The sequence below is a fragment of the Chiroxiphia lanceolata genome, chromosome 5, assembly GCF_009829145.1.
Source record: "Chiroxiphia lanceolata isolate bChiLan1 chromosome 5, bChiLan1.pri, whole genome shotgun sequence".
Lineage (NCBI taxonomy): Eukaryota > Metazoa > Chordata > Aves > Passeriformes > Pipridae > Chiroxiphia > Chiroxiphia lanceolata.
Genome location: NC_045641.1, coordinates 62,326,682 through 62,349,641, shown reverse-complemented (window position 1 = coordinate 62,349,641; position 22,960 = coordinate 62,326,682). Strand labels below are relative to the sequence as shown.

General features: G+C 46.3%; 2 protein-coding genes across 2 annotated transcripts in view; both read left to right on the top strand.

The window, feature by feature from the left end:
• The window catches only part of DCP1B (decapping mRNA 1B), a 54,462-nt gene extending 47,887 nt beyond the window's left edge, over positions 1-6,575 (top strand). Inside the window, exon 10 of the transcript XR_004357100.1 lies at positions 6,563-6,575. The gene's annotated coding sequence lies outside the window, so the exon portion shown is untranslated. The remainder of the gene's footprint in view (positions 1-6,562) is intronic.
• Positions 6,576-14,530: 7,955 nt separating this feature from the next.
• The window catches only part of CACNA2D4 (calcium voltage-gated channel auxiliary subunit alpha2delta 4), a 129,028-nt gene continuing 120,598 nt past the window's right edge, over positions 14,531-22,960 (top strand). Inside the window, exons 1-2 of the mRNA XM_032688544.1 lie at positions 14,531-14,634; positions 19,508-19,589. Coding sequence (XP_032544435.1) covers positions 14,531-14,634; positions 19,508-19,589 — 186 coding nt within the window. The remainder of the gene's footprint in view (positions 14,635-19,507; positions 19,590-22,960) is intronic.

Sequence of the window (22,960 nt, the reverse complement as noted above, 5' to 3'; positions counted from 1 at the left end):
GCTGTTGTGGAAAGAACTTGAGTTGCAAGCAATCTCCATGCTTCTTCCTTTTAATGGGTGAGCAACAACATAAAAACTTCCAAAGAATGAATTTAGAATAAACATCTGGTGTACACAACAGGAACTCACTGCACACTTTTTGAGAGCAGCAGCTTCAGTCATACATGTAATAAAAAAAAAAAAAAGAAAAAAAATGTAAACCATTTGGAGCATAAATTGATTAAAAGCCCTTCTAACTATGTTTGTATCCAGATTCCACAAAAAGCAAAGTAAGCTCTGAGTTCAGAACAGTGTGTCTGCACAAACACCACCAGTCACTAAAGGCAGAAGGAAAATCCTTCTGGCGTGTGGTGACTAAACAAAAGTCAAGAAATCGAAAGGATGACATCTAACTATCAGCAAGAGAATATCCTGCTTTCACGCCATGAGGGAACTCTGGGAGATGATGGCAGTCCTACAGCTGCTACCACAGAGGGATGCTAATCCCCTCCTTAGATCCTGCATAAATATTAACGCATTTCTTGCCCAAGTGCTGCCACCCTGCTCCATGGGCTGGATGCAGAGCTGCTGTACTGCCTTGGACTGCTGCAGCACATCTCTGTTACACCCTGTGTCCGCAGGTACAGCCGCTCGTGCCAAATCTCTTCACCAATACTTGAAATCTGCTTCTGAAAGAGACTGAAATGGAGAGAGATATTATTAATATGTCACTTCAGAAGCCTACCCACCTGTGGGTTTTGCTTCACCACTTGCCTGCAAATGCCGCGTTGAGAGGGAGAGGGGAAAGGAGCGTGCAGGCTCTTGGCAGCCCTCCCAGAGCAGGGCTACTCAGGCTGGGAACAAAAGCTCTGTTTTCCTTCATTTTTACTGCTGCTTAGCAGTCTGGCTCACTAACAGCTGCCTTCTTTCTGCTTAGAGCAGTAGCCCCAGACCTACCACTTAGTAAAAGTGCCTGCCTTTCACATTCGTCTAAGGAGGGGTTTTTTAATGCCTGAGGCTCCTCTCTTGGATTCTTATCATGGAAGTCCTGCCTCTCCTCTCCTGGCTTCTCCCGTGGATGCAGTGAACTATGGCCAAGAGTTTGAATTAGAGGAGCCATCAAGCTGTAGTATCATAACACTGTTCAGGAGTTGCACACTTAATGCTTGAAATTTGGCAGCAGAGGTGTAATTCCCACCTTCTTTAGAGATAAGTTTGCAAGCAGGATCAACCACTTGTCTCTGCCATCTCTTGTAATACGCCTTTCCCTGCTCCTGTTTGTGCCCCTAAAGGCCAAAATCCAGTGCTTCCAAACAGTCTATGTCCTCCCTTCTTATCCCCGCCCCAATTCCTATAATCGCCACCTCCAGCTCCTCTAAAGCAGCTGCGGGAAGATATGGTAACATTTGTCTCCCCCATTAGCAAGCACATCACCACAGGGTACTTTCAAGTGGATCACATCCCACTAAAAGTGTGCCACAACATAGGAATGTCTTAACAGTGTCAGCAGGACCACACGAGCTTCATCAAAGGAAGGGTAGAAGGAATGGATAGAAACATGAAGAAGTTGAAGAGTCTCCACCTAACTCCTTTGGCTGAGAGGTGTGAGGAAGTGATGGCTGTGCACTCAAGAAAATCCAGTAAGGTCTTCAAGATGATAGTGAATAATTCAAAAGAGAAGCAAAAGCTGGGAATTCTCATTTTAAGGGGCAGAAGTGAAGGCGTGATAATTGGAAGAGGAAGCAGGGAAGATTGAAAAGCACAAATGAAACACTATATTGTTCAGGAAACTTTCACTTCCTTGTATAAAAGCAGAAATTTAGAGAGCATTAAAGTTCAGAACACTAAGCTAATCCCTCACTGCAGGGGGCTGCTAAATCCAGCAGAAAAAATGCTCTTCAGTGCCAAGTGCATTGAACAGTCGGATGCCCAAAGATGAAGACAACAAGCCCTCGTGTCTGAGACATGGGCAGGCCGGCGAAACAGCCCTGGCTTTGCAAAGCAGAGCACTCTGCAAGTGCTGCTGTGCATACCTTGAAGAAACCAGCTTACGAAATGGGAAGATGTCAGAAATAAAACATCAGCTCTGGAGGTGACAGAAAGAGAAAAGTCGGGGACTCTTCTTGTCACACTGTAACAACTCTGCTTAATTGCACTGGTGCTGTGGGGGCAGCTCTGAGCAGACAGATGGTGGGGTGGGGAACCTGGGCAGGTTCAGGTGCAGAACACAGGGATATAAACACTCTGGTATTTAACCCAAAGTGATATGCTCTTTTTTTAGAACAAGTGATTTCATAATCCACTAAAACATTTTTGGATGAAAACTCTTACATGGTTTTAAAGAATTTCTGTTTCTTATATATATTTTCTGCTCTAAAAGTGCATTTACACAAATAGCTAGATAGATACAAAGCATCTAGAAGTGCCTTTCATACACATTACCCATGCAAAAGAGAGAGAAGGAAATACTATCTCCATTTAAAATGGACATGAAGAGTGGTTTGATAATGGATTTATAGAGGTCACAGAAGAAGTCAAGAGGCACAGGCAGAGACTGATGCTCAGTCACGCCTCACTGGGGCTTCACTCCTTTCCCCATGTCTTCATTTTTGTTTGCAGCCAACTGAGAAATCCCTCAGTCCAGCCCAAAACTGCCCTGTTTCCCAGATGTAGCACTTCATCAGAGATCAGCATGTTGTGTAGGCAGTGAAAACTGGAAAAAGCGAGGAGCAGATAGCAGCAGCCTAGCAACCAAAAATTAGTCCTGACAAATTCGGGATTTCTGATATTATATTTTTTACCTTTGCAGGTGCTATATCTCCCAGCAGGAATCCCTTCCCCTCTCCCTTCCTCTGCAGCATCCCAGTGGCTGGCACATGGCAGCCTGGTGTGCCCTGTGCCTGTTGCAGGCCAGGCAAATGAACAGAGCCAGCAGGAATGATCAGAAGAGCGAGAGTACTTTCATATGCAATTCCTGTATTGATCAAAAAATAAATTACTGTTGCTACAAAATGTACTCTCCCCAGCTGTGCAATAAAGCTGACACTAAAGAGGCCAGTTGGTGCAAGTTTCCCATTATCCTTCCTGTCACATTAGCGTCTGCTCTTCCCTCGGCTCTTTGCTCGCAGTCTCTGATGTGACTTGAGATGTGCTGCTGACAAAGATGCTGTTGCTCTTCCTCCTTAGAAATGTTTTTCTCTTGCCAGATGACTGCAGCAGCCTAAAGCCAGCCTTAAAGGTTTTTTGATGGCCTGTCCAGAGGTGAGCAATCGCTACTGGCATTTCAGAAAAGATGGGAATTAACAAAAGGTCCATTTTCAGCGGGAGAGGAAAAGGAAAAACCTCCTGTGTGTTAGCTACTCCCCCACAAATGTGAGTTTGCCAGAATAGGGTAAACTATTTAGCTACTGAGATCTGTTTCTGTCCTTGTCCTTTGCCATCCCAGTCTTCATGCACTGGAGAAATCTCAGGGCCCAGCACAGCACTGCTCAGCAATACCGAAAACCAAGGTGGATGGTAAAACATCTTTCTGACTCCTGAACACAGGATCTCCTCATCTTGTCTCCACAAAGCCCCTGTTCAGAGATTGAGCTGGCTGTGTGCTCTCAAGCGTATTATCTGCATTTGTTTCTACACCTTCTTGGCCCCGAACTGCCATATGCTCAACTTGCAATTTTCTAGAGCTAATAACAATTTTCTACTGGGTTAACATGTGCAGCAGTGTACTAAATTCAGCTAATCTGTGTCCTCTCTGCCAAAAAGCAGGAAAAGGGCTCCATGGCTATTCTAGCCTGTCAGATTTCCTAGCTTGCCTAAGCAATCAGTTCTAAGATTTCTAATTACATTGATCTTCTCTGCTTCCTCCTTTTTCCATACTAGGTGTGTTAGCTTATTTATTTTTAATCTGTTAGGCCAAGTATGACCAGCAGCGTGTAGAATTTGAAAGCCTCCTGGACCACCCCCCCCCGAGTGTTTTTGGAGGGCTGTGAAAGCAGTGAGCTCCTCTCTTTCCCACTCGCCCTCAACAGATGTTCGTGTCAGTGCAATGAGAAAGAACACCAGCCTGCCCTTTGCTGCTAGAGACAATCCTTGGAGGGAAGGCTTTGGAAGTAAATAACCTCTCCAGTTGCCAGTTCTGCCTGGGTAGATGAGGAAAGAACAGCTGTTGGTGGATGTGGAAACAGATATCAGGGAAAAAATATCGATAGAGATCTGGAAAACCTCTAGAAGACAAGTAGAAGCTTTTGGCACTTTAAAGATGGTACAAGGCTGACCAGTAACTCAGGGCTGTAACAATAGCCACAGCACAGTTTGAAGGTGACCCAGCAAAGGACCTATGAAATGCCAGGCACAGTTAGTTTACATCCAGGTGGGGTGAGGAATGCTGTGTCTCTGGCCTTGTGTACTTCCCGAGTAACCCCAGAGAACCACAGCCAGTCTCAGGAATTCACCTCCTAAATGAGCTGGAGCTTGCAAAGTGGAGGTACACACTGAGTAAGGGCAGTTGGCTGGAGCAGGTGGAGTATCCTGGTAGAGGTGGCTGACCCTGTGCCTGGGCAACAGAGAACGGATAACCTTGTGCAACAACCTAAGCTGTAAAACTCAGCTGCTGTGTTTGGTCATGGCTTCCCTCCAGCACTGGACTCCACATGGGTGAGTGACACTCAGAGGCTGGTAGAGCCTTACATGGCTGGAAAGTGCAGGGGGAAGCCTGAGTGTGACCTGCCTGACATAATTTAGACTGTACACCACTAGTGCTAAAAGGGCAGGTCCCATCACAGTGAGCCACTGCTGCCAAGACACAGCCACCGAGTCCCAGATGCGGCTGCTCAGCTGGGAGCCCTGACCTGGCCTGCAGTGGAAATGTCACCTACATCTGCCCAGGGCTCTCCTGAGTCGCAGCACCAACAGTATGATGGATTCCCCATGCTGGCAGAGGCTGCTGTCCCTCTACCTCCCAACTGGGTGCAGCTCTCGCGTGCCCCGCGAGAACAACCACAGGGACCTGCCCTTTCCAACCAGCTCCAAGGTCGGCATCGCTGGAGCAGCTTTGCTGACTCCCTCCATCATGATCTCTCGGGTGTGGTCTTCAATTCTTGCAACATGCTTTGAAAATGGATGAAGATATTTAATGTCTTGAGACAATGGCTGTTGTAAGGGTTCAGAAGTACTCCACCAGGGTTACAAACACGCAAGCTGCAACACTGCTGCCTGCTATGGCACTTTGGCCCACACACAGCCATAAAATAGCTTAGTGGTTATCAAAGTGTGACACTGTACAGTGAAGCACAAGAAGAGCTAGATAATGCTTTTTTTCTTTCCAGGGGAATTATAGGCCTGGGGAGCAGAGTAGATCTAGGTTTAAACTGCAGTTGTAGAAGGGAATCACTCCAAACTGAGAATGCCAATTAACTCCAGCATCGCTTGAACGAATTAAGCTAAGGTCAGAGCTGCAGCAAGCAACCATCACTAATGAGCTTTCAGCGCCGCTCTGCCTACTTTATGCACATCAGATTTCCTGTGAAGGAATCCCTCAGGGCACAACTGTTTGGCTTCTGTCTGAAACTTCAGGAGCCTCTGGCTCAGAAAGACATTAACTTCAGCCTTGATGCTGCACTAATCAGAAGGCAGGAGCTGGAGTGCTGCTTTAGCAAATGGCAGATGATTTTAGGCAGACAGCACAACTTGGAATATAAATTTTCTTTCTTACAATAAAAAATGTATAAACATTTATTTATTTTATTAAAATTTTATATTTAAGCTTTATATTTATTAAATATTTATTTATCTATACCTCTGGTAATCCTCAATTCCACTTTTGTCACAAACAGTGAATGCAATTCTTAGTTTTATCTCAAGCATGCTGCAGACTGCTCTGTCCCCATCCCAAGCAAATTGTTTTCTGAGCTCTCCATGTCTCTCTACTGCCTGTCCCAGATGCTGACAACAGCAGGAGGAAGCAGAAGAAGCACCACTGCTAGAAACTGATTTTTTCAGACACATACTTCACACAATGTTACACGTTCCAGCGTGAGAGAGATTATTTGCTCTCAAAACATATGTGCCCAGACCAAGCTAAATCCTTGAGAGACCCTCTTTCCTGGGGTGGGGATTGATGTTCTCCTCAGCCAGCAACCCTGTTGGGAGGAGATGGCTGTAACCTGGAGAGACCTCACCCACCACAGGGGGCTACTGGCTCTATCATCCCGTGCCAGTGGGGATTAAAAAAACATAAACAAAAAATGCCGGCAAAAAACGCGCTGGTTTGCTTCCTCAGCTCATTTGTGCTCCTTGAAGGAAATCAAAGAAGGCATTTAATGATCCTCCTGGGCGCAACATGATTTTGTATCTTCATCCTTCCAGGGCAGGCTCACAGCGCAAAAACCCCTGGGGTGGAGGGGAAATCTGTTTGAAAGCTGCTCGGCGAGCGAGATGCTGTCAGATGTTGAAGGGAGGAAGAATGAGCGCGTGTTATGGAAGTTGGCAGGTGACGGAGCTAATTACGGACTCGGAGGCAATTTAGGGTGACGGGAAGTGACTTGAATTGTAACCAGAGGTTAAAAGAGTTTAAAAGGAGGCAGAGCCTGTGCTGCTGTGCTTGGACGGGTGAACACCATTCCCCGTCAGCCCGCTGAGCAGCCGGAGGTCAGGGAAGCACCTTTCACACTCGGTACAGACTAATTTCAGAGCAAAACACAAGCTGCTGCAAAATGGTGTTAATTGGACGTGGAAAGCCTTGCGGAGCCTTCCCCCACCTCTTCTTCAAATCTGTCAGGTTTTTTTTAATAACAATTGATGGTTGCCTAAAATCACAAAACATGTTTTCATTAATATTCATGAAAAAATGGACTGTTTTTATCTACACCTACATCAATGTGTGGTAAAATGTATCCAAAGCCCAGCTTTTATCTTTAATCACACTGAAAATGATCGCCTCTGATTTTTGCGGGGAAAAAAAGTAGTCCTGTTTTCAAAGGAGAAAAGCATGAAACGCTATAATTTCTGACCTAGAATTTTGGCAAAGCCTCTCCCTTCTGTGAAATCAAAAGGAAGGCAGAAAAAAAAATAAGACTTTTAAGATTTTTAATTGAGTTCTGAATATTCCAGAAATTCCGATATGCATTTCTACAGTACCTCATGCCTGAACACTCAGTATCAGCAGCAGAACAAATAAAATTGTCAGGACACCTTTGAAAGGTTAAAAAAAAAAGAAAAAAAAAGTCTTTCTGCCAAGACATTGCCCTTTATTTATGCTCTGGTAGCGTGCAGCAGCTTCCCCAGGGATCAGGCTCAACTGCTGTACATGCCATGCAAACCCACAGACGCAGAGCCCGTGGCCCACAGACAGTTCGCTGGGGATAGTCAGCTCATCGGTATTGATGCCATTTCTCCTGACAGGCAGATGTTTAACGCCTGGATCGCTACAGAGAGGTCTGCAGAATGCTGCAGCCCAGCTCCACTGGCTCCCTGATCCACCCCTATTGCCAGGGAACAGATAAAACCATGCTGTGGGCGCAGTCCAACCCCATGTAAACTGACAGTGTGATCCAAATAAATCAGGGGAGGGGAGGGAAGCAGGTGGGTTGGTTGCTTTGCCCCTGTAGATCACTTGCCAAGTGAGAAGAGGGTCATTTGTCTTTGAGGTTCTGCTGCCTCCTTCTGTAAGAGCTCATAGAATTAGACAGCACCCTGTATTTCCAAAATACCCTACAGCCATTACCTAATAAATCCTTATCAGCAAATGGGTGAGACAGTAACATCAAACCACAAAGGCAGGTAAATCATCTCTGCACCCCCCACACCTGCTGACCCTGACAGGGGAACACATGGGAGGAGGGACCCTCCTTCTTTCTAGCCCAGCCAGGCTGGAGAAACTCTAATTTGGCCCAAATACTTCTGTCCTGATAACCTTGCCAAACTCTGAATCCTTACACACTGAGTAGAGAGAAGGAGGTATCTGTTGTGTGTTCCCTGAATAGGGTCATTTAATAAGAAGGATTTGGCAACGTAGATGATGTTGCTAGATGTGCACTGAGTCAAGTGTCTTTGCAGCATAGAGACTAACAGAACAAGTGGTATAATTTATTTAGTCACTTGATGCAACACGATTCCTGGGACTCCCTACAAAGCAAAGCCTCCTCCTGCGAAAAAGCTGTTTTAGTGCAGCCAGTTTACCATCTCTTTAAAATGGGGTTTCCCTTCCTCTTAATCAAGTTCCTTCAGGTGGACTTGAAATGGAAAAAGTTAAGTTTGACCCTTTGGTAGCGGAGAGATAAGGATGATTTTCACTCTGGGTGCTTTTGTGGCATCACCCAGGAAAGCTACATTTTGCTCAGAGTTCTCCCCAAACAGAGCATCTGCTTTCACTTACTTTTCCTTTTCCTTTTTTTTATTTTCAATTGATTCTTCTTTTTCTTGATATGTGTTCAAAGGCAGTGGAAAGGTGCTTCAGTGCTCTTTGTTTCCTATGCATTCTGCTCTCTCTTGGTGTCTCCCTCTGTGCCCTCAATTTCCTGCTGCTCAGAACACTGTGTCTGATGAGGGTTTAAAATGCTGCTAGCAAAAGCAAATTTAAAAAAACACTCATTTCATCTTGGAGTATTTAAACAAGTCTAAATTTAGAGCAAAGCTGTGGAAAAAAATAAAAAGGAAAGAAGGCAAAGTAACCAGCCGAAGGCATTAATTAACATGACACCTATGTGGCTGCTTCTGTAAACTACAGGGAGAGCACGTGGCTTGCAGATGAATGGGTCTGCAGGCAGATATTTACTGAGCACAGGGGTGGAATGTGGGGTCTAGAAGGATGCACGTGGTCCAAGTCATCTTGCTGATGCCTCGTGATGCTCTGCAGGCCAGACATTCATGAATTATTTACTGCCTCTGAGGCAACCTGAAATGAGTCAGTGGTGTAATACTTACCTACATGCCATCCAGGGTACCTGTCCATTCCCCTGTATAACCCCCCTGTGTTACACTAGGGGTGACTCTGTACTGCCCTACAGAGAGTCTAGTGAGTTATCAGGTATGCAGGTATTAGGTGCATTTTGTAAATAGGCTTTTGTGTGCCTTCTCTGTGCAGTCATATCAGGGTCTCCTTATGACCACTGGCACCCATCAGCCCAGTCTCCAGAGGCAGAAGAACCCTTCCATGCAGAGCTGCAAACTGTATCAAGCATTTCCCCTGCAACTGGAAGGTGTTAATAGCAGCTAATTTAACCCAAAGCACACCTGTGAGGGAGGGAGGTATTTTCCCACCGGGGTTGCAGTGAGGAAGGGGCACTCAAAGAGGCTGTGCTCACCCAGCACCACACGGTTATGAAGGTCTGTCAGGTCTCACCATTCCAAATGTCCCAGATCTCAGGTGCTGCCAGTCACACAGCCAACAGAGTCCTCGGCCAGACAGCATCTCCCTGCCTCATTGCAGCTTCTCACGGGTCAGCTGGGGTTGTGCAGGCCCTGATGTGACCAAATAGGGTGGGAGGGCAGCGCTCAGCTGCAGGGACCCCTCTCCAGCCCCCAGACTGCATCCTGCCTGCAGCACCAGCACTGGTGCAGAAGCACCTCCTTCCCCATCCCCACTCAGCGATCAAATCCACACCTCTGCAAACTCAGCTCGCGAGTGCTGACTCTCCACAGCTCTGAAACCTGATCAGAAGAGGTTTGCATGCCCAGCCAGTAAAACCATGACTAAAAGTCCTTTTCCATCACTGCTTCTGGCAAGGGCCCCCTCCTCCTGGCAGCTGCTGAGACGGGGAGTTCGGATTCTCTGGTATTGGCAAAACACTACACGTCTGCTTTCCAAACCACACAGAGGAACAGTTAAACCTACTCAGACAAGCCAGAGACATTGTCCTCATATCTCCTCAACAGGACACAAGCTCAAACACTGGTGACAGAGCAGTTTCCTATGCAGAATATTTGACGAGGACAGAAAGGAGCTTTTGTACCTAGATACTCATCTGAGGAGTTGTGTCAAGAGATAATGAGAGGCACAAGATTACAATCTCAGATAAATGCATCTGCTGTGAACAAGACCACATATTTTATTCCCATCATGCCTTGTTTTAAGTTATTCAAAATCAAAGCAAATTATTCTTATTAAGTGATTATCTCCCAGATGTTTTAAGTTCAGGAGCATGATGGAGCAAAGACTTGCCTTGAGGTGTGCAGTGGTGGCAGGCACACAGCAAGAGTGCAGTGTCTCCAGAAGGAAAGACAAATCAGTGCTGATCTCTTGCAACCTCTTCCCTAGTCCTGATGGTGCAAAATGGTGCAAAAAGGACCCTGATGTTTGCTCTGTGTGAGCCCTGAGACACTGCTCCAGAGTACCCAGAAAACAGGAGGGAACAGCTCTGCCTCACTGCATGGGCCATCCGGGAGAGCAATGCTACGGATGCCATGGGGAAGAGGTGTCTCTGTTGACCAGTATCAGCCCAATAAACCTGCTGGCAACAAAAGTAGTAACTTCACTATGAGCTTAGTGCTTGAGGAGCTGAGACACTGTCCCATCTGCTCTTCATCTCCATGAAGGTGCGTGATCCTCTCTTTGCTGTGCTCAAGGTCATTGCCATATCCCCTGTTCCAAATGTCTTTCTAACAAAGAGACACTCGGCTGCTACAAAATGTGGCTTATTGACCACTAGTGCATGGAGAGAGGTTGCCTCAAGAGGCTGTGCCATGCCTGGCAATCTTTCTAATCAGCTTTCTTAGAGGTATTTAAAAGATGTGTCAATGTGGTGCTTAGGCATGCGGTTTAGTGGTTGACTTGGCAGTGTAAGTTAATGGTTGGACTGTATGATCTTGAAGGTCTTTTCCAACCTTAATTATTCTATGATTCTGCTCTATGATTCCATGACACTCAGTGTAGATTCCCCTTTCTTCATTTTGCCCTGTTTTCCTCGTATTTATCCCACTGTAAGACTACACTTCCTAACCAGTGTTCTGGTGTTGTTTGGTCTTTTGCTAGTCTTAACATTCGCCAGTATCTTCTCATAACATGATAATCCAAACTGAACTCGGGTTCTAGTCAAACCAGAAATAAATAGAGCTGGTAAATTTTCTTTGTGCCTCTGAACACAGCACAAAATCACACTGGCATTTCTTTTTATTTCCTCGTGGTTTTGCAAATGTAGCTCTAAATTGCTGTACTTGCTCATCTTATATCTCTTGCAGCCTTAAATTCCCACTTCTTGTTATGTATTTGCTTTCATTCTTTCTCACAGGATTAATTTTCTTTTTCCCCAGTCAGATCCTGCCATTGTTTATCTCCTTCCCGTGCTCCAACTGTGCTTACACACACTGTGGTGGCTGAGCTCTGCAGAAGTAACTGGATGCACACTAATCCCATTAAGGGCCCTCCAGGCACCTGGGGTTTTCAGTTTTCAGTGCTATTTTCATTTAATCTTCAAATCTTACTTCCTTGCAATTTTAGATCATTAAGGGGTTAAGTGAGATATATCCAGTAAATGAGATAAATCCAAATAAAGGGATTAGATCTCCCAGTTCAGCGTGTTCCTGTGTCTCACTGCCTTTTCTATCAATGTTCCAGGGGTTTCCAAACACACCCAGACAAGGGCTCTTGCCAGAACCCATCTGGATTAAACTGGGTCCCAGCTGCAAATAGCACACAGTGGTTGGGAGGGTTAGTGAAAAGATCCTGCAAAAATCACTCACAATAACTATTTATATGGCTCCCTGAAAAGTGGAAAGAAAATGCAATCTAAAATGTTGATGCTCCTGCTTTCAGATCTCATTTTAGATTTTTTTTTTTTTTCAGAATGCGAATTTTTATCATCTCTTCCCTGAAGTATCCAGACAGGGAAGCTTGCCAGCCTGGATGCTACCCCTCATTTGTAATCCTGGTAAACACAGACAAATGGAACCTTGATTGTCAATGTTCCTAGCTCCTCTAGGAGCAATCTTCTCTTTTTTTCAGGCTGCAGAGGAAGAATAAGGCAGCAGAAGCCCAGCCTTGTGGCCCCCAGCGTGAGGCTGAACTCAGGGGAAGGGTAATCAGCTCCCTCTGTTCCCATGGGGGCACATTGTCTGCAATTTCTGGGAGGAAATACATTTCTCTGTACTGCTCTTGTCTACAGATTCCCCCTGGGACCATGCAGGTCTGTATGTACTCCTTTTTGGGGCAAGAGCCCTCATAGAACATTTTGGCAATTTTAGAAATTCATTACTAAGACCCAGATTTGGTCCTCCTAAGCTGACTGTGGCAGTTGCCGTGCACTGGTGGTATGCTGAAGGCACTGTCTCTAGAGTGTTCATGTGCGTAGAAATTGATTTTTTTGTAGATTTTAAGGTCAGAAACAACCATTTAAACCTTCCCATGTAACCCTTTGCACAGACTTAAGAACATTATCTGGAAATTTCTGCCCTTCAGGCCCACAGCTTCTGCCTGAAGAAGATCGTAACTTTCAATGAGACACTCAGTCTGGAGTAAAGATTGTAATAAATGATGAAACCATCCTATCCTGAGGTGAATTATTCCTGTAATTAGTTAAGTGCTCACCACAGGCTTTCAGCCTCTTTGTCATACAATTTAACCTCAATTTCACGTCTCATGGTTTTATTCCCTTCTCTGTATTTCCTTTGTCACTTCTATTATCCCATTTAAAGTGCACCTGTGCTGGTTTTAGCTGGGATATAGAGTTAATTTTCCTTAGAATAGCTGTTATGGGGATGAGTTTTGGATTTGTGCTGGAAACAGTGTTGATAACACAGGGATGTTTTAGTTGCTGCTGAGTCAAGGTCTTTTCTGCATCTCACACCACCCCACCAGCGAGTGGACTGGGGGTGCACAAAATGCTGGTGGGAATGGGGCACAGCTGGGATCACAGACCCCAACTGACCAGAGGGACATGCCACACTGTCTGGCACCTTGCTGAGCATTTTGAGCTGGGGGAAGAATCAGGAAGGGGAAGACTTTCAGAGTGATGGCATTTGTCTTCCCAAACCCGTGTTACACATGATGGAACCCTGCTGTCCTGGAGGTGGCTGAACACCTGCCTGCCCAATGACTTCCCATTTTTTCTGCTTTGCTTGTGTGTACAGGTTTTGCTTTACTTATTAAACTGTCTTTATCTCAGCCCACGAGTTTTCTCTCTCACCTTCTGATTCTCTCCCCCATCCCACTGGGGTGTTGTGAACAAGCAGCTGTGTGAGGCTTAACTCCAGTTGGGGTTACATCAGAAGAGGCACCAGTGCTGCACTCAATAGCACATCTGTAGTACATGCCTTAGTTTGATTTCAGTGCTTTGTCAATCAGCTCCGCCCTCCACATCCTCATGAGAAACCTAACAATATAGCATGGCTTTGCATTTTATATTAAATAAGCCATCTGTAAAGGTGCAAAAGATGATTGGAAGATACTCTTAATAAATGGCTTAATTCATAGCAATAGAGTAAAGCAGCTCAACAGGTTGCTGTAGTAATTTATAATCTTTCTGCTGTCATATCTGTAGTTATTTATAATTTATGCTTCTTGTGATGATAATGAGCTCTGATAGTGTGTCCCTCATCCGAGCATGCAGTTTGCTACTTCCTGCTATTCATCAAATTCAGCCGTTGGGCTCCTTTGATTCATTGGTCTCCAGATACAGATGAGGGGATGGCAATCTCAATTGAATGTTGCCCAAACGGAAAGGTCTGACTATTAATAAATAATCATTCACATTAGGAGGTGATCAGTTAAAACTGGCAGAGTCCTTTCTTTCACGCCGCTTTTGCTTCCCACTGCTCACTTTCCCTCCTCTCCCCTCACCAGTGTGAGATTCCCACTCCTGGCTTGGAGGGCAATTGTCTTGGGCCTGCACTGGATGCTGCCAAAGCACCAGCTCTGCCTGGCCTCATCTGTCCTGTGCAAACCTCAGCACCAAGCAGTGGCTGGCATGAACCTGCTGGTACCTGCAGGACCCCACCATTGTCCCCACACCCCCAGTGCCAATCCCAGGCACCCACTGGGGAGGAGGCAGTGCTGGGCCAACCTGCGGGGGGACCTGTCAGCATCCTGCAGCGTCAGACAGAGATCAAAGCTCAGGCAGAGGTGTTCGAGGATGCGGATGAGACCCCTTTAAAGCAGGCATGGCCTGACCTCCGGCTGGAGAAGCCAAGACCCGTCTTCAGGAATCAGAGTAATCCCGGGTGATTTTATCCCACTCCACTTCCCTAAATCTGTGGCTGCTGCTGCTTGGCGAGGGGATTAAGGGGCTGGCAGGGGATTACGCAGCCACTGCGGCTCCCGGCGCAGAGCTCCCTCCTGGCGCGGCTGCACCTCGGGGCACGGAGTCGCACCGCACCTGTGGGTGCCCATCCTCGAGAGGTGCCGGCAGGTTTTTGGCTGCCTGCCCTGCGCTGGAGACCCCCGACGGCGCCTGGCAGCAGAAGCGACGTTCCCGGGGCAGAGGCAGCCGGGTTCGCCCCGGGGCTCGGCCCCGCAGCAGCAGGGCCCCCAGCCCGGCAGGATGGCGGGGGCCGCCCGGGAGCCCCCCCAGGGCAGCAGCAAGGGGGGGGAGCCCCCGCACCCCGCCGGCCTGTCCCCTTGCTGATGGTCGGTGCGCGGAGGATGGGGCCCTGGGCCGTCCCGTGGATGATGCTCTGTCTCTGCTTCCTGCCCCCTGCCAGGGCCCAGACGAAGATCCCGCTGGAGACGTAAGTGTTCCTCTCTCTCTGGCGTGGGGTTTTCCTGGTGTGGAGCGGGCAATGCCGTGGGCATGGCAGGCGGGTGGCAGTGTCTCCCTGGCAGTGGCAGGCTCGTGGGTGTCGGCTCCTCCAGAGGGGCACAGTGCTGCAAGGGGTGGCGTTTCCTTACGAGGGCAGGGATGGCTCATGGCAGAGGACACAGACACGGGAGCCACAAATTCAGTTCCCCAGGTCTAGCATAGGATGCAATACCTCTTTTTCCCCATTCATCAAGCATAGCAATGATACTCATCTGCTTTAGTTAAGCACTTTGACATCTATTAATGCTCTGCTTAATGCACTAGGCGGCAGAAGGCAAAACCAGTTTAAAGACGCGTTCGTAAAACCCCGCTGCTGCTACAACTGGTGGAGATCCAACGATGGAGGCGCACGCAAGTGGCTCCAGTTTGGCAGCTCCCCAGTTGAGCAGAGCGGTTTCAGTAGACACTGCTGGTTCTCAGTATGGCGGGAACGCCCAAGGGGTGCACAGCACTGGCCAGGATCTGGCTGTGGGAGGATACACACAGGGTGTTTGAGCAAAGACACATCGCTTCGTCACACACGAGATCCAGATCGTGCAGGGCAAGGTTTGCAGCTCTGATCCCTTGCATTGATCTGGAACACTGATGGCTTAAAAGGGCCCTCGTGCACACACGTTTACTCATGTGTGTGGACGTCAGAGAATATTAGTGAGAGGAGGCTGAATAGAGGAAAGAGGCCATGGCACTTCTTACTTGCTTCTGCTCCTCGTCACTACAAAGAGTGTAGTAGCCCTTCCCAGAGATCTGGAGCAAAGGACTGAAAAGCTGAGCTGCAAAATAAAGCATACACAGCCACGTTCTGTGCATGCACTGCATTTGGGTCCAGGTGCTAGTGCACGTGCAGGGAACCTTGATGCACCTTTTTGGATGTGGTTCTGCAGGGCACCCATGCCTGCGTGTGTGTTGGTGTGACGAGCGGCTCCTCTGGCATGGTCACTCCCTGCCAGCCATGCAGCCCGCCCTGGCAGACCCCCAGGAGCCTAACAGCTCTCAGCAACCCCAGTTTATAAAAACTTCACCTTGTTAAGCTGATTTAGACGAGTTAAATCCTTTAAGGATTAAAAATGTCAGCACTGTGATTGGTAAAAGTTGTTGTGGGGCAGCTTCTTGGGTATCTCCATCAGTGCAGGACAGTGGGCTGGCCTGGAGAGGAGACAACACTGCCATCCAGTTTCAGAAGGAGATATGTCCAATAAATCCACAAGTCAGCTCAAGCCCTTTCCTGAGTTTAGGAAAATGTTTTACATTCGAAAACTGCCAATAAAACCCTTATGGATGTGCCCACCAATACAGCCCATGGAATTACCAAGAGCTGAGCTGATGTCCAAGAGGGTCTCAGGAAACTTTGCTACCGATTTTATACTTGGCTGCACTATCAAGCCCTTCCTCAGCCGAGTGGTTCTGATTTGAGTTTCACAAAAAGGACGCAGTGGCTACCCGGAATAAAATCCAACTTCTGATAACTGCGAACTATGCAAATTGACTTTCCATGCCCAGGATAAATACTTCATGGAAATACTTTTTGTGTGGCATTAAGAAGCCAGCCAGTCTGTTCCGCTGAATGCAAGTGCAGGGATTACATGCAGGCAATCTCTGACCAAATCCTTTTCTGATGTATTTAGTTATAATGTGATAGCCCTTTACTACTGAGAAAAAGATTTACGTCACTTTGCACAGTTTGGAACTTAATTCATGTACAAGAATGAAGAATAAACAATAGAAAAAGAGCTTTTCTCCCCTGGCACTAAAACCAGACCAACAGTTGAATTAATCCCTGGTGTTTCACATCCACTTATGAATTTAACTAAAACACAGAAGTCACCCTTTTCAAATGAAATTTCAGTAGAGAAACACGTTGGACAGGGGTCCAAAGGGAGTAAATCAGCAGAAAATGGACCTGTTCCATAGGTTACACAGGGACATTTTGGGGACAAAAAAGCAGAGTCTTTTAAACACCAGCTGGGTTCCATCACAGTTAAGTGACACAAGGCTGAGTCGGCCTGTGCTGCTCCCCAAGTCGTGTCTGGCTTTGCTGCATCGCGCTTGGCTCACTGCCAATTCATTCCCATCTTTGCAAAGCTCACTCAGCTTTAACTCCAGCAGTGCAAAAATCTGCTCAGTTACTAGCCATGCTTCTGGGATGCATTGCAAGTTCAGCACAGAAACCGCCTCTTCTTTCCTCCTGGACACAGCTCTGCTTGTCCGGTGGCCAAGGCATGGACAGGAGGGCTTGCAGCTGTGAGGATTTGGGGCTGGCTTCTTCTTGAGCTGATGGAAACGTTGGGAAATGCTGGTGGGAGAGGTAAAGATCTACCTTGTATGGCCTCTTTAAGCTGCCCCTATTGCCTTTATACGTCTGCTCTTGCGTTGATGGAACCAGCAGCCTTGGACAAAATTTCTCTACAACTTCATGAATTTTAGACTGACCTTTTCTCTCACTTGTTTATGAAAAAATTAAGGAAACCTACTTAAGTTCAGCAGGCTGCCCTTAATTCCCCAGTACTCTAAGGTTGCTCACTTCCCTGGCAAATAATTGTCTTTTAAATATGTAAATGCCAGTGTATTTCTGCCTCTTCACTTTCTTCCTTTTCGACTTCCATGAAATGCCACCAGGTATTTTTAATTATCCCGTCTTCAGACCTGTTACACAGGGATTCTGAACCTTTGTGCCTCTAATTCCTCTGTGCCCCCTAACTTTCCAACAAACCCTCCAGTTCTGCCAGTCTCTGGCCCTGCCCTTGCATCTCCTATTTCCGCTTCAAGACCAGCAGAAATATCAGCCCCTGAGCCAGAGTAGTGGCTCAGAAGTGGCTGGGAGAGCCCTCCCAGGGTAAGGGTCCACTCAACACATAGAACACCCACACAGAAATCCCAAAATTATACAAACCTTAGCCTTTTTATTTGAGTTATGCCATTACTGGAAGCTTCAAGAACTTTCAAGATGCTCAATTGCACCCACTAATCAGAAATTAACACCACAGACATTTCCACCCTGCTGGGTTGAAAAATGATGAGGGCTGGAAGGAGTAGGGGCACAAACATGGCCACAGACATGACACTGAACAGAAAGGCCAGGGTCAAGTGCACCATTTTTGTAAGGCAAATGGGGTAAAAGTAAATATCCCTGCTAAAATTACTATCCCAAGCTTCATGTTTATGTTCTCTCTTTCTGCAGTAAAAGGTGAGGAGACTGGAGAATATCAGTTAATATCAGCATAAAACATCTCATACATAAAAGTTGTAAAGCCAGCAGCAGCAGATGGGCATCAAGTTAGCTGTTGATCCAGAGATCCTCCTATCTAAGGGAATGTGTTAGTCACTACTACAACAAACAAGAAACATCCCATGGGATCCCTCTTTCTGGTTTCCTCTTTTATTCTAGGATTGCTAAAATAACTCTGATATGGCCCAATAAATCCTGGTCTCCTAGAAAATACTCGTATTCTTTTTTCTCTAAGGATGACATGATGAGATAAAAGCTCTGGCTCTCAAAATAAGATGCAGAGCACAATGCAAGAAAAAACAAAATTGCTTCAGCTGGTGCTAGTTCACACTCAGTGGTTAAATACGAATGCCTTGTTGCCAATTAAGGAGTGATTTAAAAAGGCACCCACTCCCTCATGCTTTTTTTATAGGCAGTGGAGAGAGGTGCAGATCAGAGCTGAAGTCCTGTGTCTGTTCCAAATCATTGCCTGTAGCTGCCTAGTCTCTATTTGCAAGAGGGGAGTCTAAACAGGCTTTCCTAGGCTAAAGCTAGCAGTTGTGATTATTTTGCCATTGCTGTGCTGGCTTCACTGCAGAGCCCATCTCTGTGTTGGTATATTATTTGTGGTGCAGTGCACTGGGGAATCAAGCCCCGAGGTTAAAGTCTGCTTGGGACTCAAAGAAATCTAGTGGAAGCCATAGGTAAGACTGTGCACACCATAAATAAGTGGTGTATTCGGGTAAGTGGAGAAGGCCACTTACTGCATTAGAGACGTCTCTCTGAAGTGAATCCTTGTTGAAGGAACTGCAACTGTAGGTGGAACTGCCTAATGTGGATCGTGTAACAGATTTCTGATGAAGTGCTCTGTCAATTATGAGAGCCATCTATTTTGATTTGGATGGCTCAGCGTTCAGGCTGCTCTTCAGCATCCGTATGTTCTCCATGTGGTGTTGCTACCGTCAATTATTTATAGGATGGCACAAATGTGAGTAGTGCTTTACAATGATGAGGAGCATAATCTACTGTGGCATTATCAAGCAGTAGTGTCTCCACTGAGAGCAGTGAATTCATCTGCCTTATTCATCTGGCCTGCACCGCTGCAGGAACTGAATCCAAGGGGTGAATCTTGACAAATTCTTCCAAATCTGACACTTCTTTCTCTTCAGCAGTCCTGACACTAGGTGTCTAGCCCATCACCCCAGGCCCTGTCAGTGAAGACAAATAGATGTCTGCAGAAAGCTATTTATTTCACTTTGCTGGCAACAGAAGGAAAACAGATGATACCTAAGATGAAAATTGTACCTCTAAAGTTCGGTGAGAAAATTTCAACTCCAAACATAATGACCAAGACCAGCAGAACTCAATGTTTCCCCTTGCTGACAAATGTCCTGGGCAGAATGTCCAAGAGCAGTGCTGTCCTGCCTTACTGCTTGTCTGGCTAGCAGTCTGGGGAAAAAACATTGTTATTATAGTAGCTTAGACAAATAGAGCAGGGTTTATACTTGGAAAGATGGAGTTTTCTCTGTCTGAAAAAGTGAGGAGTTGTGTAGACTTTGATTTATTAACATTGACTTTCCTTTTCTTTTTGTCTTTTTAGGGTGAAGTCCTGGGCAGATGCCTTTGGTGGGGAGCTGTACTCCATTGTGACTAAGTATTCAGGCTCTCTCCTGTTGCAGAAGGTAGGCAAAATGTGTGAGGGTTCCCTTTATCTCCCTGTGTAGCCCTCCAAGGTTTCCCCCTGGTGTGGAAGAAAGAAAAAGGCACAGGTATCCAGCTATCTTTCAAATCTATCCATGAGCACAGAGTGATGCTCTGTGCCCATTCTCCATGTACTGGAGAGGGGGATCTGTTTAATGCCTTTCCTGCTTCATCAGCCATTGCCAAACACCACCTAAATTGTCCCATTTTTTACTAATGCTTTCTAACAGTTTCTATTTTTCTCTCCGTGTTTCCCCTCTAATGACTATTTCATGCCCTCACATACTGTGCCTTCACTTCTCCTTTCCCAAGACTAAATCAGTCCTTCTGCTGCTCATCACTCACCTGCTTGTTGTCACCCCACCATCCCCTCCTGCAGCTCTTCAGCTGGCACTTATTTCTTACTGCTTCCTCATCAGTATTCATCCAGTTGTTCATCAATCCTTTGAATTTTGCTCTTGAAACTCTGCTTTGGACAAGGTCCCTGAGGCAGGTGCCCTGGGAAGCCGTGATGTTCCACAGGCACAGACCTCTGCTTGGCTTCATCACCAAACAGGCTCTGTTACGCTAAACTCTCTACAGCATTAAAGGGTGTAGCTCCAGGGGCTTTAAACAAATAATCCCAGTTGCAGCTCTAGAGGAGTCTCCTTAAATTAGTGGTGAATGGCTGCTCCTCTTTCAGACTTGGTGATCTCCACCCTCTGTGCTGCTCTGGGGGACTGGAGGGGGCTTCAGGAATGCAGTCACTTCTCTGCTTCACATGTCACTTCTCTGCTTCAGTTCTTTTTCTTTACTCTTTCAATAATTCTTCTCTTCAAGACAAGTAATGAGTTGCCCCTCAGGCCTCCTAGGTGTCTGATTTCTGTCCCCATGTTAGTAATAACACCCATATCTCAATGCAAAAAAAGGGATGTGGATATAGTTTTCCTTTCCTTGCTGCTGAGCCCTGTTTCCCTGTCCCCTGAGTGCTGCTTTTTGTCTTCAGTAAGGGAGCATGTCCTGCAGCATCAGCTTTGCTAGGCTTTGGCCAAGAAAGGCTTTCAGCATCCATCACAAAGGTCTGTGGTGATCATCAGTTCTTGGGAGGAAAGGGTCACAAGGCAATTAAAAGCTATCAACACTGATATAGGTACTTCATGCACTAACCATGGGGCAGCTGCAGTGGGGTATTGATAAGGCAAAAGTTTACCTTTTAGCAGTTTTGATGATGCTTCCACATTGCCTATTGACCCACGGGGTCCCCAGGCAATAGTTGCCAGAGGCAAAGTGACATGCTAAGGCATCTCTGGTGGGTACTGGAGCTTCAGTGGGGAGGAGATACAGGCTGGGGTTATTTGATAGTCAGGTACCTGGCTGATGCTGTATAGGTGTGGGTCAACACAGGCAACTTGCACTGCTTCTGTGGCTATTTATACTAACACATTAAGGGAGCTCATGTTCCTTTAGGTCCAAAAGTCAGTGGGACTAAGAAGAACCAGAGTTAGCTTGAAAATGCAGTGTTGTGAAAGATAGCAATGTAGGACAAGGATGGCAGATGTGACACTGAGGTGACTGTCAAGGCAGCTGTGCTGTGCTGGCACTTTGGATATATTGCACCAGATTGCCTTACCTACCTCTGCCCACACTGTGGGTTTTATTCTTGGGATCTTGATCCCTTTGGGATAGGGGTTATGTGAGACCCGTAGATGCTAGTATAGTACCACTAAAAATTAGAGTCATAGTTATCTTGAACCAAAATTCACAACTCTTATCAGTGCTTGGTGTAATTCTCCAGAAGCAAAGAAAACTAATTTCTGATGAGAAAGAAGCCCGAATGTAACCAAATCCAATCTAGTACTCATGTCAGGAGGAACTAAGGCAGACCTATATTCTCCTGATGGTCTGACAGCCTTATAAAATAATAGCACTTGCCTGTTCCATATACACAATTTTCATCTTGGAGAGGGGAAGGTGTTTGGTTTGCTTTTGCCTGGATACAGCACAGACTAATTGTGCTATGTGCAGTACAGTGTTATCTGTGACTGAGAGGGGAAAATGTCAACTTCCAGCAGGGGGTACAGATAAGCTGGATCCAGCCTTGTTCTGTAAACACTCCAGCAAAGTCATCCCCTAAATGCATGTTGTGTCCTTCCCTGCCCTAACTTTACTTAAGCAGTTTAAACAGCTCAGATTTACCTTTCAACCCCGAAGCCCCACTTCTTGAGCTCTTTCATTTCCCCTTATCTCCCTGTGGTAAGGAAATAGAGGAGAACCAGCCAGCACCCACTTCAGTCCTTCTCTCGGCCTCGATTTCTTTAGTAGAGCAGTGAGTCAGGGACCTTCTCATAAATCCTCATCTTAAAGTGGGGACCATTCTGGAGGGCTCCTTCTGCATTTCTGGCACCTTCTGTGTTTCAAGTGGATGTAGGCATGTCATTTACTGTTAGGCAACACTTTTCATGTAGAGTGGCAGACCCCAAATAACTTTATGTAGATCATCATATATTGGCACAGACTGTGGATGAGTTATGCCTGGGGAGCCAAATACACCAAAGTCTGAAAATCAAACACATGGATTTGCCTGCTCCCCCGGCACTTTTCTGTTCTCTGGGCTGTTGCCTCTTTTCCATGGGAAATATTTCTCTTTGTGCAGACCAGCAGAATGGTGGAGAGCACAATGCAGAGGTCCAGGCAATTCTTTTCTCAGTGCTTGTCTAAGTCAATGGGCATTTTGCCTTTGATGAAACACAGACTGAGAGATAACAGCATATTTTGTATTTTTCTTCATGTCTCCCTTGTGCCTAATAGTCTTGAAGGAACTAGATTATTGTTGCTTTGAGAGCCATCATTTCTCAGTTACTGGATGCTTTCCATGTAAACCTTGTTTTTAACATTAAGCATAAACTTTCTTTTGTGGCTTTGAGTTTGCTTGGTTTTCTTTGGGTTTTTTTGTTTGCTTCCTCCAGAAGAACCTTAATATCATGTTGCAAAGCCAAATGGTTGACTTCTCACCAGGATTTATCATTCCCAGAGACTTGGTGAACTGGTAGACATCCCTTGAATCCACAGGGACAGGCTTTTACCCTGGATCAGAAATCTTTTAAAAAGCCCTCAGATGGCTGGCAGTCCCAAGCAGGCAGGATATTGCATTAAATCTCACAGAGGCAGCAAAAGCCAAGTGGCTTTGGCTTGATGGCTGAAGCATTGTCTTGTATTCTCTTGCCCATTATGCACACTTAAACCTGGCTCAGAAAGGATGGATCTGTATTAAAGTGTTGGCTGTGGCCTGGAACAACTGAGGGCAACAGGGCTGGAGTAAAGAAGCAATGTGAAGGGGTGAGTAGGGGGAGGGCAGTAGCACCTCACAGAGCAA